We start from the raw sequence: 20,195 nt of genomic DNA on the forward strand, positions 1-20,195 counted from the left end.
CATTACCTCGGGCTTCTATCTAGTTTGTTAGATGTAAAATGTAACATTACTTTGTATTGGAGACTCCAGTTTCTTGGATGTAAAATCTAACATTACTTCGAACTGGAGATTCCAGTTTCGTGGATGCACAATCTAACATTACTTGGTACCGGAGATTCCAGTTTCGTGGATGTAACATCTAACATTATTTTGTACTGGAGATTCCAGTTCCGTGTATGTAACATCTAACATTACTTTGTACTGGAGATTCCAGTTTCGTGGATGTAAAATGTAACATTATTTTGTACTAGAGACTCCATTTTTTTGTGGATGTAAAATCTAACATTACTTTGTACTTTCCACCTTGGATGTAAAATCTAAAATAAGCTTGGACATACCACCTTTTTTTAAAAATATAAAATTTAACATTAGTTTGGACTTGCTTCCAGTTACTTAAATGTAAAATCTACACAATTTTGTTTTCAGTTAATTTCAGCAGATATAGAATATATCGCAAAATGAATATTAGTACAAATGTAGAATTAGCGTTTTGTGATGGTGGTCTTTTTAACAAGGACTGGTTTCCTGAAAGAAGACAATGTGAAGGGATGGAGTCAGCACCGAGTGATTTGACGGAGCTAGGCGATCTGTCAAATGACAGGATTCTAGAAGTGGTCAAGAAAAGATACGAAAAGAACGAAATATATGTAAGTAAATAATGTTAGTGTTGTTTTTGTGGGGGTTTTCTCAAATATATTTTTTCTACTTTGGTTTTTTTTATATTTAAGGATTGTCTGTTATTTGTTTTAAATTCATCATACTGAGAGGTATCCTCGTGCCAAATATGAACAGTGTACATATCAGCTTTAACGTCCGGTCTGTGTTTTTGTAAGCAGGCTGATCGATGTTAACCAATCTATGTCAGGAGTCCAAACAATGCGCCACAATCCGCGGTATGTGCTTTCCTGTCTGTAGGAAAGTGCATATAAAAGATCCCTTTCTGCATTAAGAAAAATGTAGCGGGTTTCCTCTGATGACTACGAGTCGGAATTACCTAACGTTTGACATCCAATAGCCTATGGTTAATTAAACAATGTGGTGTCGTTAAACACAACAGTGTGGGTTTTTAAAACTATGTCAGGAAAGAAAAGGGAAGGAGTGTATGTTTACAGTGAGAGTTCGCTGACTAGCTCGAGTTAAAGGAAGGGACAATTAAGGCATTTGGACTGGTATGCATATTCAACGATATATAATGACATTATTGCTTAATATCAACAAGTATAATCGTATAGTTAATTAATAAAATGGTTAAATGTGACGGCTGTTATATATAACGGGCGCAGCCATTTTGTACCATCTCAATGAGTACGCGAGCTGGTGGTTACGTAATACTTAACGCGTAACGTCAGGAATGAGCCTTAGAACTAGAGAAACACAATCTACCTGGTTTTTGCGGGATGATAAATAGTCCTACGTTGCAATGTTCTGTAATAATACAAATCACAGTAAGCCAGCAATAAGTATATCCAGCACTATATATCTTATTTTTCAATACAAAATAAAATACCATTGTCAAAGTGGCTACACAACAAGTCGAAAAAGTAACAATGTTTTGTCCATGCATTAACCTACGTACTGAAATGATGCAGGTAGTGTTTTCTTAGTTAATTGGTCTATGCTGTTAGCTGCTTCTACCTGTGATTCCCGATTGGCAGGTGTGTATTTGATTGGTAACCAGACGAGCCAATTAATTGACGCTGTCTACATACAAAAATACATACCGGTATTGTGGAATATTACCTGTCGCCCCTAAAATGGTAATGGACATGGTTTATTACTGTAAATAGTTCTGTAAAACTGCTGATTAAGTAGACCTTTCCATCTAAAACCACAGAACTGACCAATTACGTAGTCCCAAAGAAAAGAAAATTATCACTTGGGTTGTCGTTTTTGCTCCAACGTAGCATATCAATAGGCCTAATAGTGTAAATTTTTCCGTTGCATTATTTAACATAGAAAAATGCTATAACCCCATTTTGTTCCGTTAATGCAACTTGACATATATTTAGTTAAATAGTTTATTATATTATTACGTCATTTATGCTGTTTTACAAGTCAGGTTGATCAAAGAGAAGCGCCTTGTCGAAAATTACTGCTTTTGTTTACACTGTACATACAGGAGATGATCAGGAGCTGACGTCACTTCGCCCTAAGCTATACCACCGGACGTCACAAAAAGGAAACAAAATGGCTGCCCCCAGTTAGGAATAATCATGTTTTTTTTTATTAACTCTAAAATTACGCATTTTTCATTTGCTAAAGTGGCAGTATGTGTTGGTGGTCCGGGTATGCATCTTTCCAACACATAAGGCTCTTGTTTGAGCTGACCCTACCTTTAAAGGAGGGGACAATTAAGGCATTTGGCCTGGTATGCATATTCAACGATATATAATGCACATTATTGCTTAATATCAACAAGTATAATCGTATAGTTAATTAATAAAACGGTTAAATGTGACGGCTATTATATATAATGGGCGCAGCCATTTTGTACCATCCCAGTGAATACGCCCTCTGGCGAGCTGGTGGTTACGTAATACCTAACGTGTCACGTCAGGAATTAGTCTTCGAACTGAAGAAACAAAACATACCTGATTTTTGCGGAAACATCGCAATGTTCTGTAATAATAGCCATCCCAGTAAGCCAGCAACAGTTATATATTATTTTTCAATACAAAATAAACCACCATGTCAAAGTGTTGAAACAACTGTATTATGTTTTGTACATAAATTAACCCATGTACTGAAATAATAATCGGAGTGTTTTCTTGGTTAATTGGTCTTTTCTTTCTGTGGCCTCAGTCTGATTAAAATTAGCTCTACTGGCTAGACTGCCATGTCCAGGTGACATTTCATCTATAAATGACAATTTAAATATCGACCAATTACACTTCGCCTTTTATAGCGTTATTCGAGAGTATACAAATTCTAAAAATATCGGGCGAGACTGTTTATGCAATAGGCGAACTTGTTGGTCTATTTCAACATTAAACAAACAGGGAGAAAAGTGCAGTAATAAACTTTGGATTTTATACTAGTATAAACAGATTTGATGGCTATACCATCACGGGGGGGGGGGGGGGGGGGGGGGGGGAGGGTTCGTCTTGAAATGAATTTTATATAAAATTTTATATTGCATACCATCCCAGTGAATACGCCCTCTCGTATACCCTCGGCATAATCCCGAATGTTTTCAAATTCTTTTCAAATCACTGGCATGATTTTGCAAGTAAGGGTTTGATTGGTCGAATGAAAGGTCAACTGGACATGAGCTCCAACGGGCTGCTGTTAGATCCACATGTAATAGTGGAGCTAATTTTGATTAGATTGTCTGTGGCCTGTACCTGTGGTTCCTGATTGGCAGGTGTATATTTAGACGGTCCCCAGACACTGTGTCTAGACACACTAAAAAGACGAGCCTCTTTTATTAAGATCACAGGGTATTGTGTGATAACCGCACAGATGTGCCTCAAATCGTAATGGACTTATTAGCCTTCCTGCTTTATTACTGTAAGTAATTCTGTAAAACCCTTGATTAAGTAGACTTTCCCATTTAAAATAACAAAACTGACCAATTACGTCGTCCCAAAGAAAAGAAAATTATCACTTGGGTATCGTTAAACAGTTTATTATACTATCAAGTCAATTATGTTGTTTTACAAGTCAGGTTGATGAAAGCGAAGCGCCTTGTCGTAAATTAGAGCGTTTGTTTACACTGTGCATAGAAGAGATTGACAGAGCTGACGTCACTTCGCCCCAAGCTATACCGCCGGACGTCACAAAAACGAAACAAAATGGCTACCCCCAATTAGCAGGAATAATCGTGGGTTTTTTTATTAACTCTAAAATTACGCGTTTTTCATTTGTTAAAGTGTTAGCATGTGTTGGTGGTTTATTAAAACGACCAGAAACACGTTTAATATACAGCCACTAATATTTTAAGCAGAAAAATATATTTGATGTGTAATTACAATCGTTAAAAAGGTTTCTGCTAGTCGACAACATCTTAAAAGTTGCAACAAACTCAGGAATGTCCCTTTAATATAATTCAACTTAAGAAAGACAGTGCTCTCTTACACCTAATGATTTACCGTAGTTTGACACCCATTGGCCGATGTATTTTTCGTGCTGGGGTGTCGTTAAACATATATTCTATTATATTCTGTTCTATTCTATTCTATTCAATGCTCTCTTACTACATAAATTTATTTAGAGAAAGAGCCTACCTACCCAATTTTTTCTGAATTATGTTTGTTTGTTTTGTTTAACGACACCACTAGAGCACATTAATATACTAATCATCGGCTATTGAATGTCAAACATTTGGTAATTTTGACATAGAACCTTAGAGAGGAAACCCGCTACATTTTCCCATTAGACAGGATAACACATACCACGGCCTTTGATATACCAGTCGTGGTGCACTGGCTGGAACGAGAAATAGCCCATTGGACCTGAATTATGTAATAGGAAACACATATTCGTCATAGACATAATCATAGGGTTTTACATGCACATTCAGACAAAGCTATTGTAGCGCACGCCTGTCATGGGCGCAGGTGTCGACTTTCGTCGGCTTCTTCGTCCAGGGCAGGAAGCAGTTGGTTGTGAGTGTGGGGGAGGGAACCATCCGTGCTTAACAAGTACACGAGCGCACAAGCAGTCCGACCAGTGTTGGTAGTGGACGGGGGTAATATTCGTTGGCTTTAAGTATCACTTAACTATAGGACTGGCTACGAAGCACTTATTCGAAAATGTTAATGTTTTGTTTCTTTGTTTTATTTATTTATTTATTTATTTATTCATTTTCTTCTTCTTCTTCTTCTTAACTGTTTTCTTTAAATATAACTTTTTTATGTTCGTTTTTAACGTATGCTAGACTCAAACTACCAAATGCCAAAAGAAAGGTGGCCAACTTTCTGCTGTCACGACTTCTACATCTGCCCATTTGCTAGTCTGAGCGGTCTTACGACTCGATTTTCGTCGTGTACACTCCTACGACGAATTAGTTGTTAATCTGAGCGCATCCGTAGTCGGAAGTTGTGGAAATTACAACTGTCACGATAGAGTTGGTCAACTTTATCGTGACAGTTGACAGTCTGAGCCTAGCATAGGTAGGAGTCGCGTGTGCTGGGTAGGATATCGATGGTTAACACCCTTCCCCACACCCCCAGGTCAAAGCGGGGTTTTTCCGGGTAACCATAACTCGAGCCTCTCTCACCTAAAAACGTAGCTCTTCACAGTCCAGACGCCCACATGCTAAAAGTCATGTCACCTGTCATGTAAACCCACATTTTGACTTCAACGTGATCATGTAATTTGTTTAATCAGTCGTGTAAACTTACCATCAGACTTAACGTCATCCCGAACTCGTTTGATCTGTCGTGTAAGCCAACCTTTAGACTTTCACGTGATCCCGTACCGGTGTTTAATCACTGACTGTTAGACTGGTAACTTGACAATGGTTGTCATAACTTTGGCATACGCTTTTAGAAAAATAAATGTTTGTTTAATGTTACCTGAACACATTTCAAAACACGGTTATTTGATGTCTTAGTAGATAATGTTTATATCGATATTTGTTTTTCAAAACAGAGAAAGAGAGGAAACCCGCTACCTCGCTATAAGCTGCTCGTTGCAACGAAGCAATGGGGATCATTTATATATGCACCTGACTACAGGCAGTGCAGTACATACCACAACCTTTGATGTGCCGGGGGAAGGACGTAGCCAGGTGGTAAAGCGCTCACTTGAAGCGCGGTCGGTCTAGGTCGATCCCTGTCGGTGGGTCCATTGGGTTATTTCTCGTTCCAGCCAGTGCACAAAGGCAGTGATATGTGCTATCCTGTCTGTGGGACGGTGCATATAAAATAACCCTTGCTACTAATGGAAAAAAATGTAAAGGGTTTCCTCTCTAACATTGTGTCAAGATTACCAAATGCTTGACATCCAATAGCCGATGATTAATAAATTAATGTGCTCTAGTGGTGTAATTAAGCAAAACAAACTTTAACTTACTACACGCAGGGAAGTACATACCGCGGCATTTGGCATGTCAGTCGCTTAGCACCGATTAAGACAGGGAAAGACGACCATTTCAAGGGGTCATTCAATTTTAATGAGACGAGGCATACTTCATTTTCATTTCAACTGAATTTCGTGTTTTTAATCCAATTAAGGTTCAAGCACGCTGGGCTGAGCACACACACCTCAGCTATCTGGAATGTCTGTCCAGGACAGTGTGTTAGTTCTTAGTTCTTAGTGGTTAGTGAGAGAAAAGAGGGTGTAGTGGTCTTACACCTACCCAGCGAGTCGTTAAAACTCGCTCTGAATGGGAGCCGGTACCAGGCTGCGAACCCAGTACCTACCAGCTTTATGTCCTATATGGCTTACTTAGTTTAGGTGGACGCTATAGCTAAAATTCAGCAGATTAACAACACAGAAGTGGTCTGGTCCCACAAGACCTCTTAAAGGGACCATTCTGAGTTGTCGGGCATTTTAAGATGTTTACGACACTAACACAAACTAAGAGTCTCTTGGAAAACTACAATTACATAGAGAATACTAAACGAGTTCCCATGTGAGACCATTTATTTTACAACGAATGTTTTTAATGAATTAATGAATGAATTAATTAGTATATTAATTTATTTATTGATTTGTGATCTATTTTATAAAACAGAAGACCGAAACACCAAAACAAAAAGTGTTAACACTCAAGAAACATATATTACTGAATATAATACTAGTATCCAAAAGGATTGACCACAAGTTAACCGGTTAAAAGATTAATAATAAATAATTTAAAATTATGTAAAGTAGACATATTTGCCTGAAACTCTCCATGGGTGTTTGTATGAAAGAAGGCAATGTTTACCTTTATAGGAATATCCGTGTTTAATTTAGACACTGGTTCAAACATGTTTTCCATTAACACAAACACAACATGACAACAGCTAGAAACGTGCCTCTTCTCAATACTCGCGGTTTGAGTTTCAATGCATCTATCGAATTAAAAAAAACACAACTTGTTATGGCATTTGACACGATGTCAGTATTTACAATTCATAGGTTTCGTGTGTTCAACCCTCGGTTATATCGTATAAAGTAGAACACTTTACGAATTGAAAATCTGAGAATTACAAAACTAACATATATAGCAAATATATTATATCAATCCGGAAGTTGAGACAGCTATCAAATACATAAATAAATAAATAAATAAATAAATAAATAAATAAATAAATAAACAAATAAAACGGTTAAAACATGAATTTAATATAACGACAGACAATTTAGAAACTGTTGTTAAATACAAATTTATTAAATTTAATAAATAAATGAATAAGGAAATAAATATATAGATAGAAAGATAAATAAAGAGGTAAGTAAATAAGTAAGGTAAGTAAATAAATTATCTATCTATCTATCTATCTCTCTATATATATATACATTGTATATATATATATATATATATATATATATATATATATATATATATATATATATATATATATATATATATATATATTTATATATAGTAAAATTTTCAGTTATTTATTTTTACTACAAAAGAAAATCTATTGCATAACCACTACTCTGGCGAATTTAATTACGAATTATGATTGTCACTGTAGTCCGTGTCTCTAACCCTGACCTCGGACAGCCTCCATGGACAATGTTTGATTTTATGTAAGAAGAAAGGTGACAGTGTTTTGGAAATAACCAAACCAATATAGTTTTATGTACAACTTAGAAAACAATCGGCTCAAAATAAATAACGTTTAGGACAAATACCATAGTAAGAAAATGACGTTCCCTGCACTGCGGGGAAGACTAGACGTTTTAACAAGGTTACGTTTTTACCCCATCCATTCTAATTATCTAGTGGAAATGTTAATATCACGGGAGGTTTTTATTTATATTTATTGCATTTAAAAAACAAACGGTTTGGGATCGGTCCCCGTCGCTGGGCCCATTGGGATATTTCTCGTTCCAGCCAGTGCACCACGACTAGTATATCAAATGCCATGGTATGTACTATCCTGTTTGTGGGATGGTGCATATAAAAGATCCCTTGCTACTAATGGACAAATGTGGCGGGTTTCCTCTCTAAGACTTAATATCGAAATTACCAAATGGTTGACATCCAATAGCTGATGATTAATAAATCAATGTGCTCTAGTGGTGTCGTTAAAGAAAACAATTTTTTTAATACATCTGTGGAAGTTTTTTGTTTATATAAGGGGCTTAACCAATACACCGACAAGGCTAATATTTTTTTTTTATCTCAAACATAATAAACCGAAATGCAATGGCGTCATAGTATTAACAAAACATAATGTATTGAATTTTACATTAGGTCCTTTTGAATCGCCTTGGCTCTGTGCCATATACGAACCTCTCAGGTTACCAAATCATGATTTTAAAGAGTACTAAGCTATATTTATTTTTAACAAACGCACTACTCACGAAATGTCCTTTAAAAGACCAGGAAGACTTTCTGGTTCGAAGCCAAATGTACGATCGACTATGAAGGGTGATCTGATTTAAGATGCGTCTTTCTTATTTCGCAAGTCATCTATTCATTACTGCACCCAGTATTGGCTTGCTAAAATATCTGATTGCGTTACATGGTCAACGGAGTGTAACTCATAGCGTGCTGAGTAGAGCCAACACAGTATTATGGGTAGGAGTGTGTGTGTGTGTGTATGTGTGTGTGTGTGTGTGTGTGTGTGTGTGTGTGTGCGTGTGTGTGTGTGTGTTATTTTGCAAATGTAATTTTTTTTAATGAAATACCCCCTAAAAATATGGAAACAAACTCTCCGAGTACAAAAGTATCAAAGTTTGACCAGCTGATTGATCCTAACCCCCAATCACATACCCTCTGAAAGTCTCGCGACCATTAAAACAGGCTTGAAAATTTTTTGAAATGATGTTACTTTTGTTATACATACATTTTCATGTATTTTAGGTAAAATGAATAATGGCACAATAATTATCTACAACATAAAACAAAAATCACTTTAAATACTACATTTATTTTGAAGGGTTTCATTGGACATCATATATATACATGATAATCGAACAAAACTGCATTCATTCATAAAGAAGCATATCTCTTGAAGCAAATTAACTATGGCCGTTAACATACCGTGTACAGAGAAAGAAACGACGTCTGTCATCTACAGCTACTCTTACTCAGCCATGAGATAAACTGCCCCTTAAATATCAGCATATCCGCGAGAGTATTTAGGAGAGTGCGACCTGAGTTCTATGAAACTGTTGATAAACTGAAGTGTTGCTACCACATGGCTATGCGTCAAGCTGCAGCAGCTATCGTCACAGTTGGGAACAACATGTTTGGAAGAACGTGAAAGTTCCATGATGAGTCAGATGTTATTGATTTGGACACCCTGCCTGACAAACAGGTAAGACCACTGAGGCTATGACATTAGATGAAATTGACAAAGAGATCATGAACTCTGATGAGAAGGTTGTGGTGACATATTCTGATGACGGATCCAAGAAGCAAGGTGCTTGAGTATTTTCTGTTCAGGGTATCACTGTGGAAAATACAGATCTCTTCCAACCATGGGCGTTGCTCCAGAGTCCAGAAACAACATAGCTGCTCTCAAAGTTGCAGTACTTGAAATTCTTGAGGGAGCAAGCAGTGTTGAACCTAAATCTCTCTTTGAAAACAAATTACTTGGTCATAACAGATCAGACAGCTCGTAACATTAATGTGGATGAGATTGTAGCGGAAAGTCTAGCATCGGAGCACATCCCTGATCATTTGTTCTGCAACACTGATGTTTAATAACAACAACAGCAACAAGTGTCACTGAGCAAGCTCTTGACTGTGTGACTCGGCTCATTAGTCGCAACTTTGACCACAAGCCATGGAATAAAGCAAATGAATAGCCCAAAACCAAACAAGACGTTACAAGTCTGTCAGTCTAAAGGATGAGCGCTTCAATAGCCTAACACTGACTTGTGCAATTGTTCTCTACCATACTGATGATGTGGCATCCTTCCTCCAGAAGTTTGAACATGTCACAAATCAGTTATCCTGCATTGTCCGATGCTTCTTGGACTTGGATTTTGTGAAGGTCATGTATTGTGCTGGGGCCTTGTTTGAGTTGCATCTGGTTGAGCTATACCTGTCACTGACCACTTCGTCTGACACAACTTACTCTGAAATCACCCCAGCATTTCAGCAGCCGTACCAGGAGCTGATGAATACAGATGCATCTGCTCTCTTACACCTTGATGAGCCAGCTTTCAAATTTGTATTCATGGAGAGGTTCAAGTTTGCAAGGTATGATGAAGGTATATGTGAAGCCATGACAAAAGTAGCAACTCATTCCAACCACAAGTGGTAACGCTCTTGAGGATGATACTCCCCAAACTAGCTGCAGGCTTCCAGAAGCAAAAGGGGGACATATTTGGCTTTGGACACTATGACAAGTCTTCAAAACATTCAGTTTTCAATATAGAACCACAGAAGCTAGAGAAGGCACCAATTCACAACCTGACAGCAGAGCGGAATGTTGTTGTTTTTAAACTATGAGCTCTCGACTAGAGGTGCCAAGCAGCTTGGTAGTGCATCTGCAGCACAAGTGAAAGCCAAAGCAACATACTTGATTGATAGATGACAGTCAGGGTCTTTTAGAAAATATGTCAGTGTGGTTAGAAAAGGGGACAGGATACCCGAAATCCTGGCATGGAATGCGAAACAACAATAATTAAAGAAGCAAGGCCTACAAGGCAAGGAAATTGCTAATCTAGCAATGGATAGGAGGAAAAACAGACCTGGGGGCACTGAAAGCTATGGGAGGCCCTTTCACATCAGCCAGTGCAGTGGACGAGTACATGGCAGACACTGAGATAGACGAGGCAACCAAAGTAGGACACCTCTAATTGCAGGTTCGCTATGCTCGTGACCCATCACTTTTCCTACCAAAAGCAAGACTAGTGATCTGTTTCGCCTCATGAAGGACCACAAAACACTCCCTATCAATACGTATGGGGTGAATATGAAACTGTACTTGAATAAAAACCGCTGTCGCAATCGCTGTTCTAACCTGGTGTTACTAGTTACTCTCATATTGAACATTATTAATATAACAAAACTGTGGACGTATGTTATCACTTCTTACTCTACACAATGTTTATTGAGTAATTAACAAATCAAAATGTTTTTTTGTTGTTGATATGTTAGTTATTTTCACCCTTGTGAGTTCTTTTTCTGGCCAAAATGCCTTATATTGGGGGCATGACAACTTCATGGGGTATGTACATGGGGGTTACAACTAACTATGTTACCCAGCATGGCTATTTTTTCATTCAGATAGACCATCTCCATATTTTAGATGGGGTACCCAGCAATATTGGCACTAACACCCATCCCTATTATGGGGGGGGGGGGGGGGGGGAACACTCTCTTTTTGTTCGCTGGCAATACACGTACTGTCGTTTTCCACGAAGGGAACATATTAAAGAAGTTTGACGTGACACATGGGTGAATATGTATGTCATTAACCGATGGTTTTGTTTTGTTTGGTTTTTTCATTTCAACTTGTGTTCGTACTTATATCCAATTAAGGTTTAAGCACGCTGTCCTGGGCACACACACCTCAGCTATCTGGGCTATCTGTCCTCTCCACCGCCAACGATATGTGTATAGTTAATTTCATTTAAAATTATTCTAGTGCTTATATCCAATTACATTTCAAGCACGCTGTCCTGGGCACACACACCTCATTTATCTGGGCTGGCTGTTCATAACAGTGGGTTAGTTGTTAGTTGGTTAGTGGTTAGTGAAAGAGAAGAGGGTGTAGTGGCCTTATAACTACCCACTGAGCCCTTAAGAACTCGCATTGGGTTGGAGCCGGTACCGGGCTGCGAACCCTGTACCTACCAGCCTGTAGTCCGATTGATTAACCACTGCGGCACCGAGGTCGGTCGATGGCTTATGAATACACTAGTATAGATAGTTGGAGAATACACCTACTGTACTCTATTTCATAAACAGTTACACGGTGTTCATCAGTTAAATTGTAACCCCGCCCCCCCCCCCCCCCCCCCCACACACACACACACACACACTGATATTAATGTTTCATTATGAGACAGAATTACATTTTGTTGTTCAGGGTCTATTTTCACAATACATCGTAAGTTTACGTCTTCGACTAGCAGTTATACTGGGTATACGTTTATATGTATTTTGCATCTATTTCAGACAGAAACTTACATCATTACGATAGACGGAGCATTTTAAGAAGGAAACAAAATGAAAAATATGTTCTTCAAACTATATTTGTTGTAATATAGTAGTAGAAAGAATTGTGCTTTAGTCGTAGATTTATGTTTACGCGCAAAACAAGGCTTACAATGTTTTGTTTTTTTTTTAAATTGGGCCCAGAAGTAAATAAAGCTTTTACAAAATGTGTTACAACGCGAGAAATCGTTGTTTATAGTGATATGATGATAAATCAATCCTCACCATCCATTTCTGATTCATTTAAAATTAGAGGCGGGGGACGTATCCCAATGGTAAAGCGTTCACTTGATGCGGGGTCGGTATGGGATCGATCCGCGACGATGGACCCATTGGGCTATTTCTCGTTCGAGCCAGTGCACCATGACTGGTATAACAAAGGCCGTGGTATGTGATATCCTGTTTGAGGGATGGTGCATATAAAAGCTCGCTTGCTTCTAATGGAAAAATGTAGCGGGTTTCCTCTTTAAACTTATATGTCAATCATTTGGTAATCCAGTAGCCGATGATTAATAAATCATTGTGCTCTAGTGGTGTCGTTCAACAAAATATATTGTTTTAATTATTACATAAAGTTAGAAGCATTAATATATCTCTTTAATTTATCTGAAATTAGACGCTTGGAAATATATACATTTATTTAATAATTGATCAATTAATCAATTACTTTGATGTTTAATTTTAATTTACTATAATTAGATAATTTGTTTTATGGTTTATTTGATTTTGTTGAATGTATTAGTTTTTTCTTAAAAGTTCGTTTACCATAATGACTTTACTAATTTTATCTCTTTAATGCATGATTCTTTACATTACCATAGTTTGACGCCCAATAGCCGATGTATTTTTCGTGATGGAGTGTCGTTAAACATTCATTTATTCATCCATTCATTCATTCATTCATTCATCCATTACTTCTTTACGTTCATATGAACCCCAACCCAAACTCTCACAGACCAAGTAGGTATTGTAATTTTAACTTTTTAGACAGTGTTCTAGAAACTGTTCTTTGCTCACTAACTGTAGATTCAAAGGCTATTTTCATAAGGGGACATTCCTGATTTTGCTGCATTGTAACATGCTTCCGACTAATAAAATATTTCTACGATTAAACTTACATATTAAATATATTTTCTTGTTTTGAATATCAGTGTCTGTATATTCAGTGTGTTTCTGGTCATCACAATATTTGTAAGAAGCCCAAACTGAATTTTGTCTTCAAATAATTTTCGCAAATATACAGCCACTAATATTTTATGCAGAAAGATATATTTGATATGTAATTACAATCTTATAAAGTCTCTGTTTGTCGATAACATCTTAAAAATTGCATCAAACTCAGGAATGTCCCTTTAACAACAGTAGTGCTATGGTAAAGTGCTCGCTTGATGCGTGGTCGGTATACGACCACTGGGCTGTATTTCTCGTTCCAGCCAGTGAATCTCGACTGGCATATCAAAGGTCGTAGTATGTGCTATCATGTCTATTGGATGGTGAATATAAAAGAACCCTTGTTACTAATGGAAACAAATGTAACGGGTTTCCTCTCTAAGACTATATTTCAGAATTACCAGATGTTTGACATCCAATAACCGATGGTTAATTAATCAATGTGCTCTAGTGGTGTCGTTAAACAAAACAAATTTTAATGTACATTATTACGTGCTTCGTTATTTTATGTGTATGTTTACTTCATCTCTTCCAGACGAGCGGCGGCGGCCATGATATTCTCCTGTCAGTGAACCCGTTCAAAGACCTGCCAATATACACAAACGAGGTACTAATACGTGTTCTATTAAGCATTGGTTCCATAACATCTAGACACGTTGCCGAGAGATGCAGACTGAAATACAATTACAGCAGTTCTGCACCAAAACAGCTAATCGGCGACAGATCAAGAAAATTGGCATCTGTCGGTCTGTGTCGTTAAATATTTTATGGAAACCAATATGTAAATTTCAACACGCACAGCACACACAAACCACACACACACACACACGCACGCACGCACACGCACACACATACACACACGCACGCACGCACGCACACACACACACACATACATAGAAACACCCACCCACACACACATACACAAACGCACACTCGCAAATAGTTCATATGTACTGCCCTATATTATGATATGATTGGTAAACTAGAGACTGTAAAATAAATACTGTTTGGTTTAAATTGTAAATTCAGTTGTAAATTCAATACACTGCTTTTCAAATTTGAATTTAAACTTCTTTTTTTTAAAGAGTTTATTCCATGACAAATAATTGCCACATTTATATTTGATTTATATGCACGTGGCTTGAGTATAATTGGTAACATTGTTAATATAGATTGTTTTATACAAACCTTTATGCAATTATAATGAAGCAACTAAACATTCACGAATGATACACACTTTAGTCAGAAGTAAATAGTCAGTTATAACAGAACAAAGGAAAGGTTTCTAGGGTCTATATTTCTTTTCTTTATTTTGTAATAACAAAAAACCCTATAAAATTAATTTAATATAATACTCGATAGTATAATTGTAAAATACCCCATTTATTTGTGAAGCTGTCTTAATTTTATTCGATATTTCTGTACAAAATGTTTTCTAGTAACAACTTCATCAACATTTGACTTCATTTTAGCAGCCGTATATAATGTGTTTAATTATTACAAGTAAAAGATTCAGTAGCAAACCTTCGTTTGGATTACCAAGTAAAAGAGTACACATGTTTATATTTATTGTTTTGCTAGTTTTCGTTTCTAACAAATTTAAACTGTTGCTACTAGTAGTTTGAACTGCGGACTGAAAATATACTGCCAAAAATGTAACATATAATAGCATGCATTTAATGCTTGGCACATACCTACCGATTAACGTCAACTTGCCTGTCGGCAATTGTCTGAAAATGCATATCTACAGGCCGACGCGACATATTTCGTATAAGATGGTAAAATGGCTGCTAAAACGGTCTATTAAAGTTTACATCGGAATGGTTTAAGGCCAAAAGCAGTGAAACATTAACTTAGACGAAGGCTCTGGAGCCGTCTATCAAGGGTTTTTTAACAACGCAAAATTAAAAGATTCATACAATACAATTAACTTTAGTGGAATGTATTTGCTACTTTTAACAATTAGAATTATAGCTAAATATTCACTCGGATTTCCAGTGATTTTTAATTCTTTACATGTATCAGTATTTAAAATTTAATAAAATATGCCTCCCCTTCCCCCTAAAAAACAACAAAAAACCCTAATTCACATAGACCTTTATCACAGCTCTACTTCCCCCTTATCGTTTCATTAAAGAAAGACAGTCGTACAACTACTAATCAATGTTACATGTCTATACACAAATTATTTATTTATGTATTTATTTATTTTATTTTATTTTATTTTATTTTATTTTCACTATCATTTATATCAGATACATACAACTTCACTTGAAAGAATATCTGATATTTACGAAGTTTTAAAACATATATTTGTGTGCGTGCGTGCGTGCGTGCGTGTGTGTGTGTGTAGCGCCGTGACCTTATTTATTATTATATTTATCTTATTTTATTTATTTATTTTATTATATTTCTTTCTTTCTTTCTTTTATTTACTTTTCACTATCACTTATATCAGACATATACAACTTTGAAATATCTGGTATTTTCGAAGGTTACTTTTTTATTATTTACATGTATTTATTTATTTAATTAATTATTTATTAATTTATTTATATATTATTCAATTTATTTTCTTTGTTTGATTCTTTCTTTATTTTCACTTCACCATCATTTATATTAGTCATATACAACAACTTCGACTGAAATATTTGGTATTTACAAAGTTTTAAAAATATTTATTTATTTATTAGGCCCTATTTCTTCTTTTTCATTCACCGTTTTAATTATTTCGGTTTTAATTCAGGCTTGTCCTGTTTACTTTTGTTGATTGTCCATCGTCCGAGGCATGGTACTTAATATGTTTGCTTCAAACATTCAAACGAGGTACCTTTATTACTGCGCATAATAAACTCTTATGAGTTTATAATAAAGAGACCATCCTGAGTTTGTAGCCATATTATCAAGCTAGTCTAATCTGTTATAAATTAAACTTACATGTTTCTTAAGTTAAATAATCTTGCTTCGAATTTAAATAGCTGTATATGCAATACAGTTACATTTCTGACCATTCTCAGGTTGGTAGGAACCGAGAAGTCGGGATGGGTGTGGGGGGTGGGGGGTGGGGTGGGGGGTGGGGGAGGACTATCACCCCACTTTTATACCCCCCCCCCCCCCCCACACCACCAACTAGACTGTGTCCCTCTACTACAGATTGTGCCCCCTTCCCTCTCCCAATTCCAGATATCGATCCTACGGGCCTGATTCTAATGTTTTATAATACCATAGCTCAAATTTTATATGTATCATTTAATTTTATTCCAAATACCGAACAAAATTTTAAATAACTTGGTGAAAAGAAATTCCGATTAGAATCCTGAATGTATTTATCTGTATAATGCTTTATAAATATTTAAATCATGTTAAATACAATAAATATCTGCATACATACAAGCACGCACACATTAATATTATGTCAACCCATATCCGATATTTATTGCGTACGAATCCAAACCGATGGTTTGTCGGGCGTTAACAACCAAATATTTTTTATTTCGTGATAAGCAATAATTCACAAATGTCTCCAATAAGTCTTGTTGGATATCGACAGAATTTTCGGGTTCCCTACTGATAGAATAATTAAGCATGGAGATATTCACATTCTATTGCGTGGTCTCCCATTGTCTATGCCCCCCAACTTGTCCACAGGTTTATTTTTGCGAGATCTCGCGTGAGTCCGCGGTTTGCATCCTCGAGTTACCTCGCAACGGGCACATGCGCAGTGGAATGTGAAAGAGGTCTATTGGGGCGATACTGGAGATTAGCCCCGACTGTCGAGCCTTTGGCCTGCACACACCTACCGATTGTGAAACATGGAAACTTAAAGTTAATGCAACCAAGACTAAAATTTTGTTTTTTTAAGAAGCAACTTAAAAACAAAACAAAAATCAATTTACGTATAATAATAAAAACTTAGAAATCGTAAATTGGGCTTATGTTGTGTAAATCTGGGTCATTCACAAATGCTAAGAAAGATTCAATCAATCAAGCCTCAAAGTCTATGTTTGCTGTATTACAAAAATGCAGACAGTTCAATTTATCAATCGATTGTCAATTAGACCTGTTCGACAGGATTGTAAAACCTATATTATCATATGGATGTGAAATATGGGGCTTCAGTAATTTAGATATCATTGAATGATTACACCTCAAGTTCTGCAAATATATGTTATGTGTTAATAAGTCGACACCAAGCTTTATGATTTATGGTGAATTAGGTAGATACCCACTGTCTATTAGTGTTAAAGTTAGAATGATTACATACTGGGAAAATGTTGTTAATAGTGGAAAATCTAAATTGTCTGGTATATTATACATGTTGGCATCATATAACCATAACGTTAATGCTATACCATGTACTTGGTTATCCTTTATAAAACGTATATTAGATGAATATGGTTTATGTAATATATATTCATGCACACAGGTGGATGTTTTGTGTTTAAAACATGCAGTTAAACGACTACTATGTGACCAGTACTTACAAAAATGGAATAGTGATAAATGTGCCTCATCAAAAGGTATTAACTACAGAATGTTCAAGCATGAATTTAAATTAGAAAAAAATGCTAGACTTCTTTGTCAGTTTAGAACTGGTAATGTCAGACTTCCTATTGAAACCGGTAGATAGTTTAATATTGAGAGAGAAAAGAGAATATGTCACTTGTGCAACAATGATGTTGGTGATGAGTTCCATTATATTTTTAAATTCACGTCTTTATTTACTGAGAGAAATAAGTGTATACTTAGTTACTATACCAACAGAGCAAGTGCAATTACTTCTTACCAGTTATTTTCTACAACAAAAAAATCACTTTTGTGTAAACTATGTAAATATTTGCAAAGTGTCATTAAGAGGGTCAGTCTTCCGGGCTAATATTACTTATTAAATATTATGTCCATTAGCACTACAGAAAACACTTTGTAAGTTATTTTGTTTCTATTTTTTCCATACTGCACTCGGTGCAGTTTATGAGAATACAATTCGTGTTCTGTTTTGTCTTGGTTAACGCCGATACGACAGTCAAGTCGGCGTTAATCGGTAGGCGTGTGCAGTCCAAAGATGGGACAATCTAATCGGGGCAAAAACTAGATATTAGCATAAACGCGACAGTCCTCACGTCTTTGCCCTACACCCACCTGCCGATTAACGCCGATACGACAGTCAAGTCGGCGTTAATCGGTAGGCGTGTGCAGTCCAAAGATGGGACAATCTAATCGGGGCAAAAACTAGATATTAGCATAAACGCGACAGTCCTCGCGTCTTTGCCCTACACCCACCTACCGATTAACGTCGACGCGACCCTGAAGTCGGTGTTAATTGGTAGGTGTGTGTCAAGCATTAATACCAAAATATTAACGATTCCACTGTATTGAATTTGTTTTAGTATCACAAGAAGTACGACTGGAAGACTCTGACTTCTAAAGATGATCCACACATTTTCGCCATCACTACAAAAGCTTATAAACGACTGCGGGAGACGGAGAAAAATCAAGTAAGATATATATACTTAACTCCAAAAGAAACGCGAAAATTTTAAAATATTAAAAAACCCACATTTGAATAAACTATGTACAAATCGATTAAGTTGACCAATAGCCATCTTGTCAGCGTATCCAATTCCACATAACGCATGAAAAAAACGAGTACAGTGTGACGTCACGCACGTGCTGAAATTGACGACCAAAATCGATCTGGAATGCAAAACGGGTGGATCATGAAAGATGCGAATTGCACGTGAAACACTACCAGGCCTGGGTATAAAAGAAACGCCAGACAGCAATGTTCAACTCATTTTACGAGTAGCGATACAACGATGCCACGACTTAACGCTGATTCCAGACATAGAGCTTTGGGGAATTTGGAGGCCGGAATGGATGCCAGGCAGGTTGCACGTGCTTTCGGTGTCCATGTCTCGACAATCTACCGTCTCATAGACCGATTTCTACACAACAACAACGTCGTCGACCGTCCACGTAGCGGCCGTCCCAGAGTGACGTCACAGCGCCAGGACCGTTACATGGTCCGAACTCACATGCGTGATCGGTTCGTACCAGCCACCACAACAGCCCGGCAGACAGTGGGAACCCACAACCGCCCCGTTTCCTACACCACGGTACGACGTCGTCTGATCGCCATCCATCTGAACTGTCGTCGACCGTACATTGGACAACGTCTCACACAGCGACACCGCCTTGCACGACACAACTGGGCTGTTCTGCATCGACAGTGGCGGAACCGACAGTGGCAGAACATCGTCTTCTCCGACGAAAGCCGCTACTGCTTAGATAGGGCCGACGGTCGTATGAGGGTGTGGAGGCGTCGAGGTGAGCGCTTCACAGATGCGTGTGTTATGGAGAGGGACCGTTGGGGAGGGCCTTCCGTCATGCTGTGGGGTGCCATATCCTGGGGACGTCGTGTACAACCTGTCATCTTCGACAACAACGGCCGAGGACGCGGCAGGGGCGTCACAGCACAGCGCTACATCGACGAAGTGCTCACGCCTGTGGTGGTGCCTTTTTTCGCGGGTCACCGTCAGATGGTTTACCAGCACGACAACGCCAGGCCACACACGGCACGGGCCACCCAGGCATTCCTGGCACAGCACAACATCATCACAATGGACTGGCCAGCTTTAAGCCCGGATCTGAACCCCATCGAGCACTTGTGGGACGAGGTTCAGCGCATGATGAACCAACG

At 37.5% G+C, this 20,195-nt stretch overlaps 1 protein-coding gene across 1 annotated transcript in view; it reads left to right on the forward strand.

The window, feature by feature from the left end:
- Positions 1–557: 557 nt before the first annotated feature.
- The window catches only part of LOC121385644 (unconventional myosin-Ia-like), a 32,985-nt gene continuing 13,347 nt past the window's right edge, over positions 558–20,195 (forward strand). The window contains exons 1-3 of the mRNA XM_041516402.1: positions 558–686; positions 14,031–14,102; positions 18,883–18,990. Of these exons, the coding sequence (XP_041372336.1) occupies positions 588–686; positions 14,031–14,102; positions 18,883–18,990 (279 nt within the window). The 5' untranslated portion in view covers positions 558–587. The remainder of the gene's footprint in view (positions 687–14,030; positions 14,103–18,882; positions 18,991–20,195) is intronic.

Source organism: Gigantopelta aegis, chromosome 11 (assembly GCF_016097555.1).
Source record: "Gigantopelta aegis isolate Gae_Host chromosome 11, Gae_host_genome, whole genome shotgun sequence".
NCBI lineage: Eukaryota > Metazoa > Mollusca > Gastropoda > Neomphalida > Peltospiridae > Gigantopelta > Gigantopelta aegis.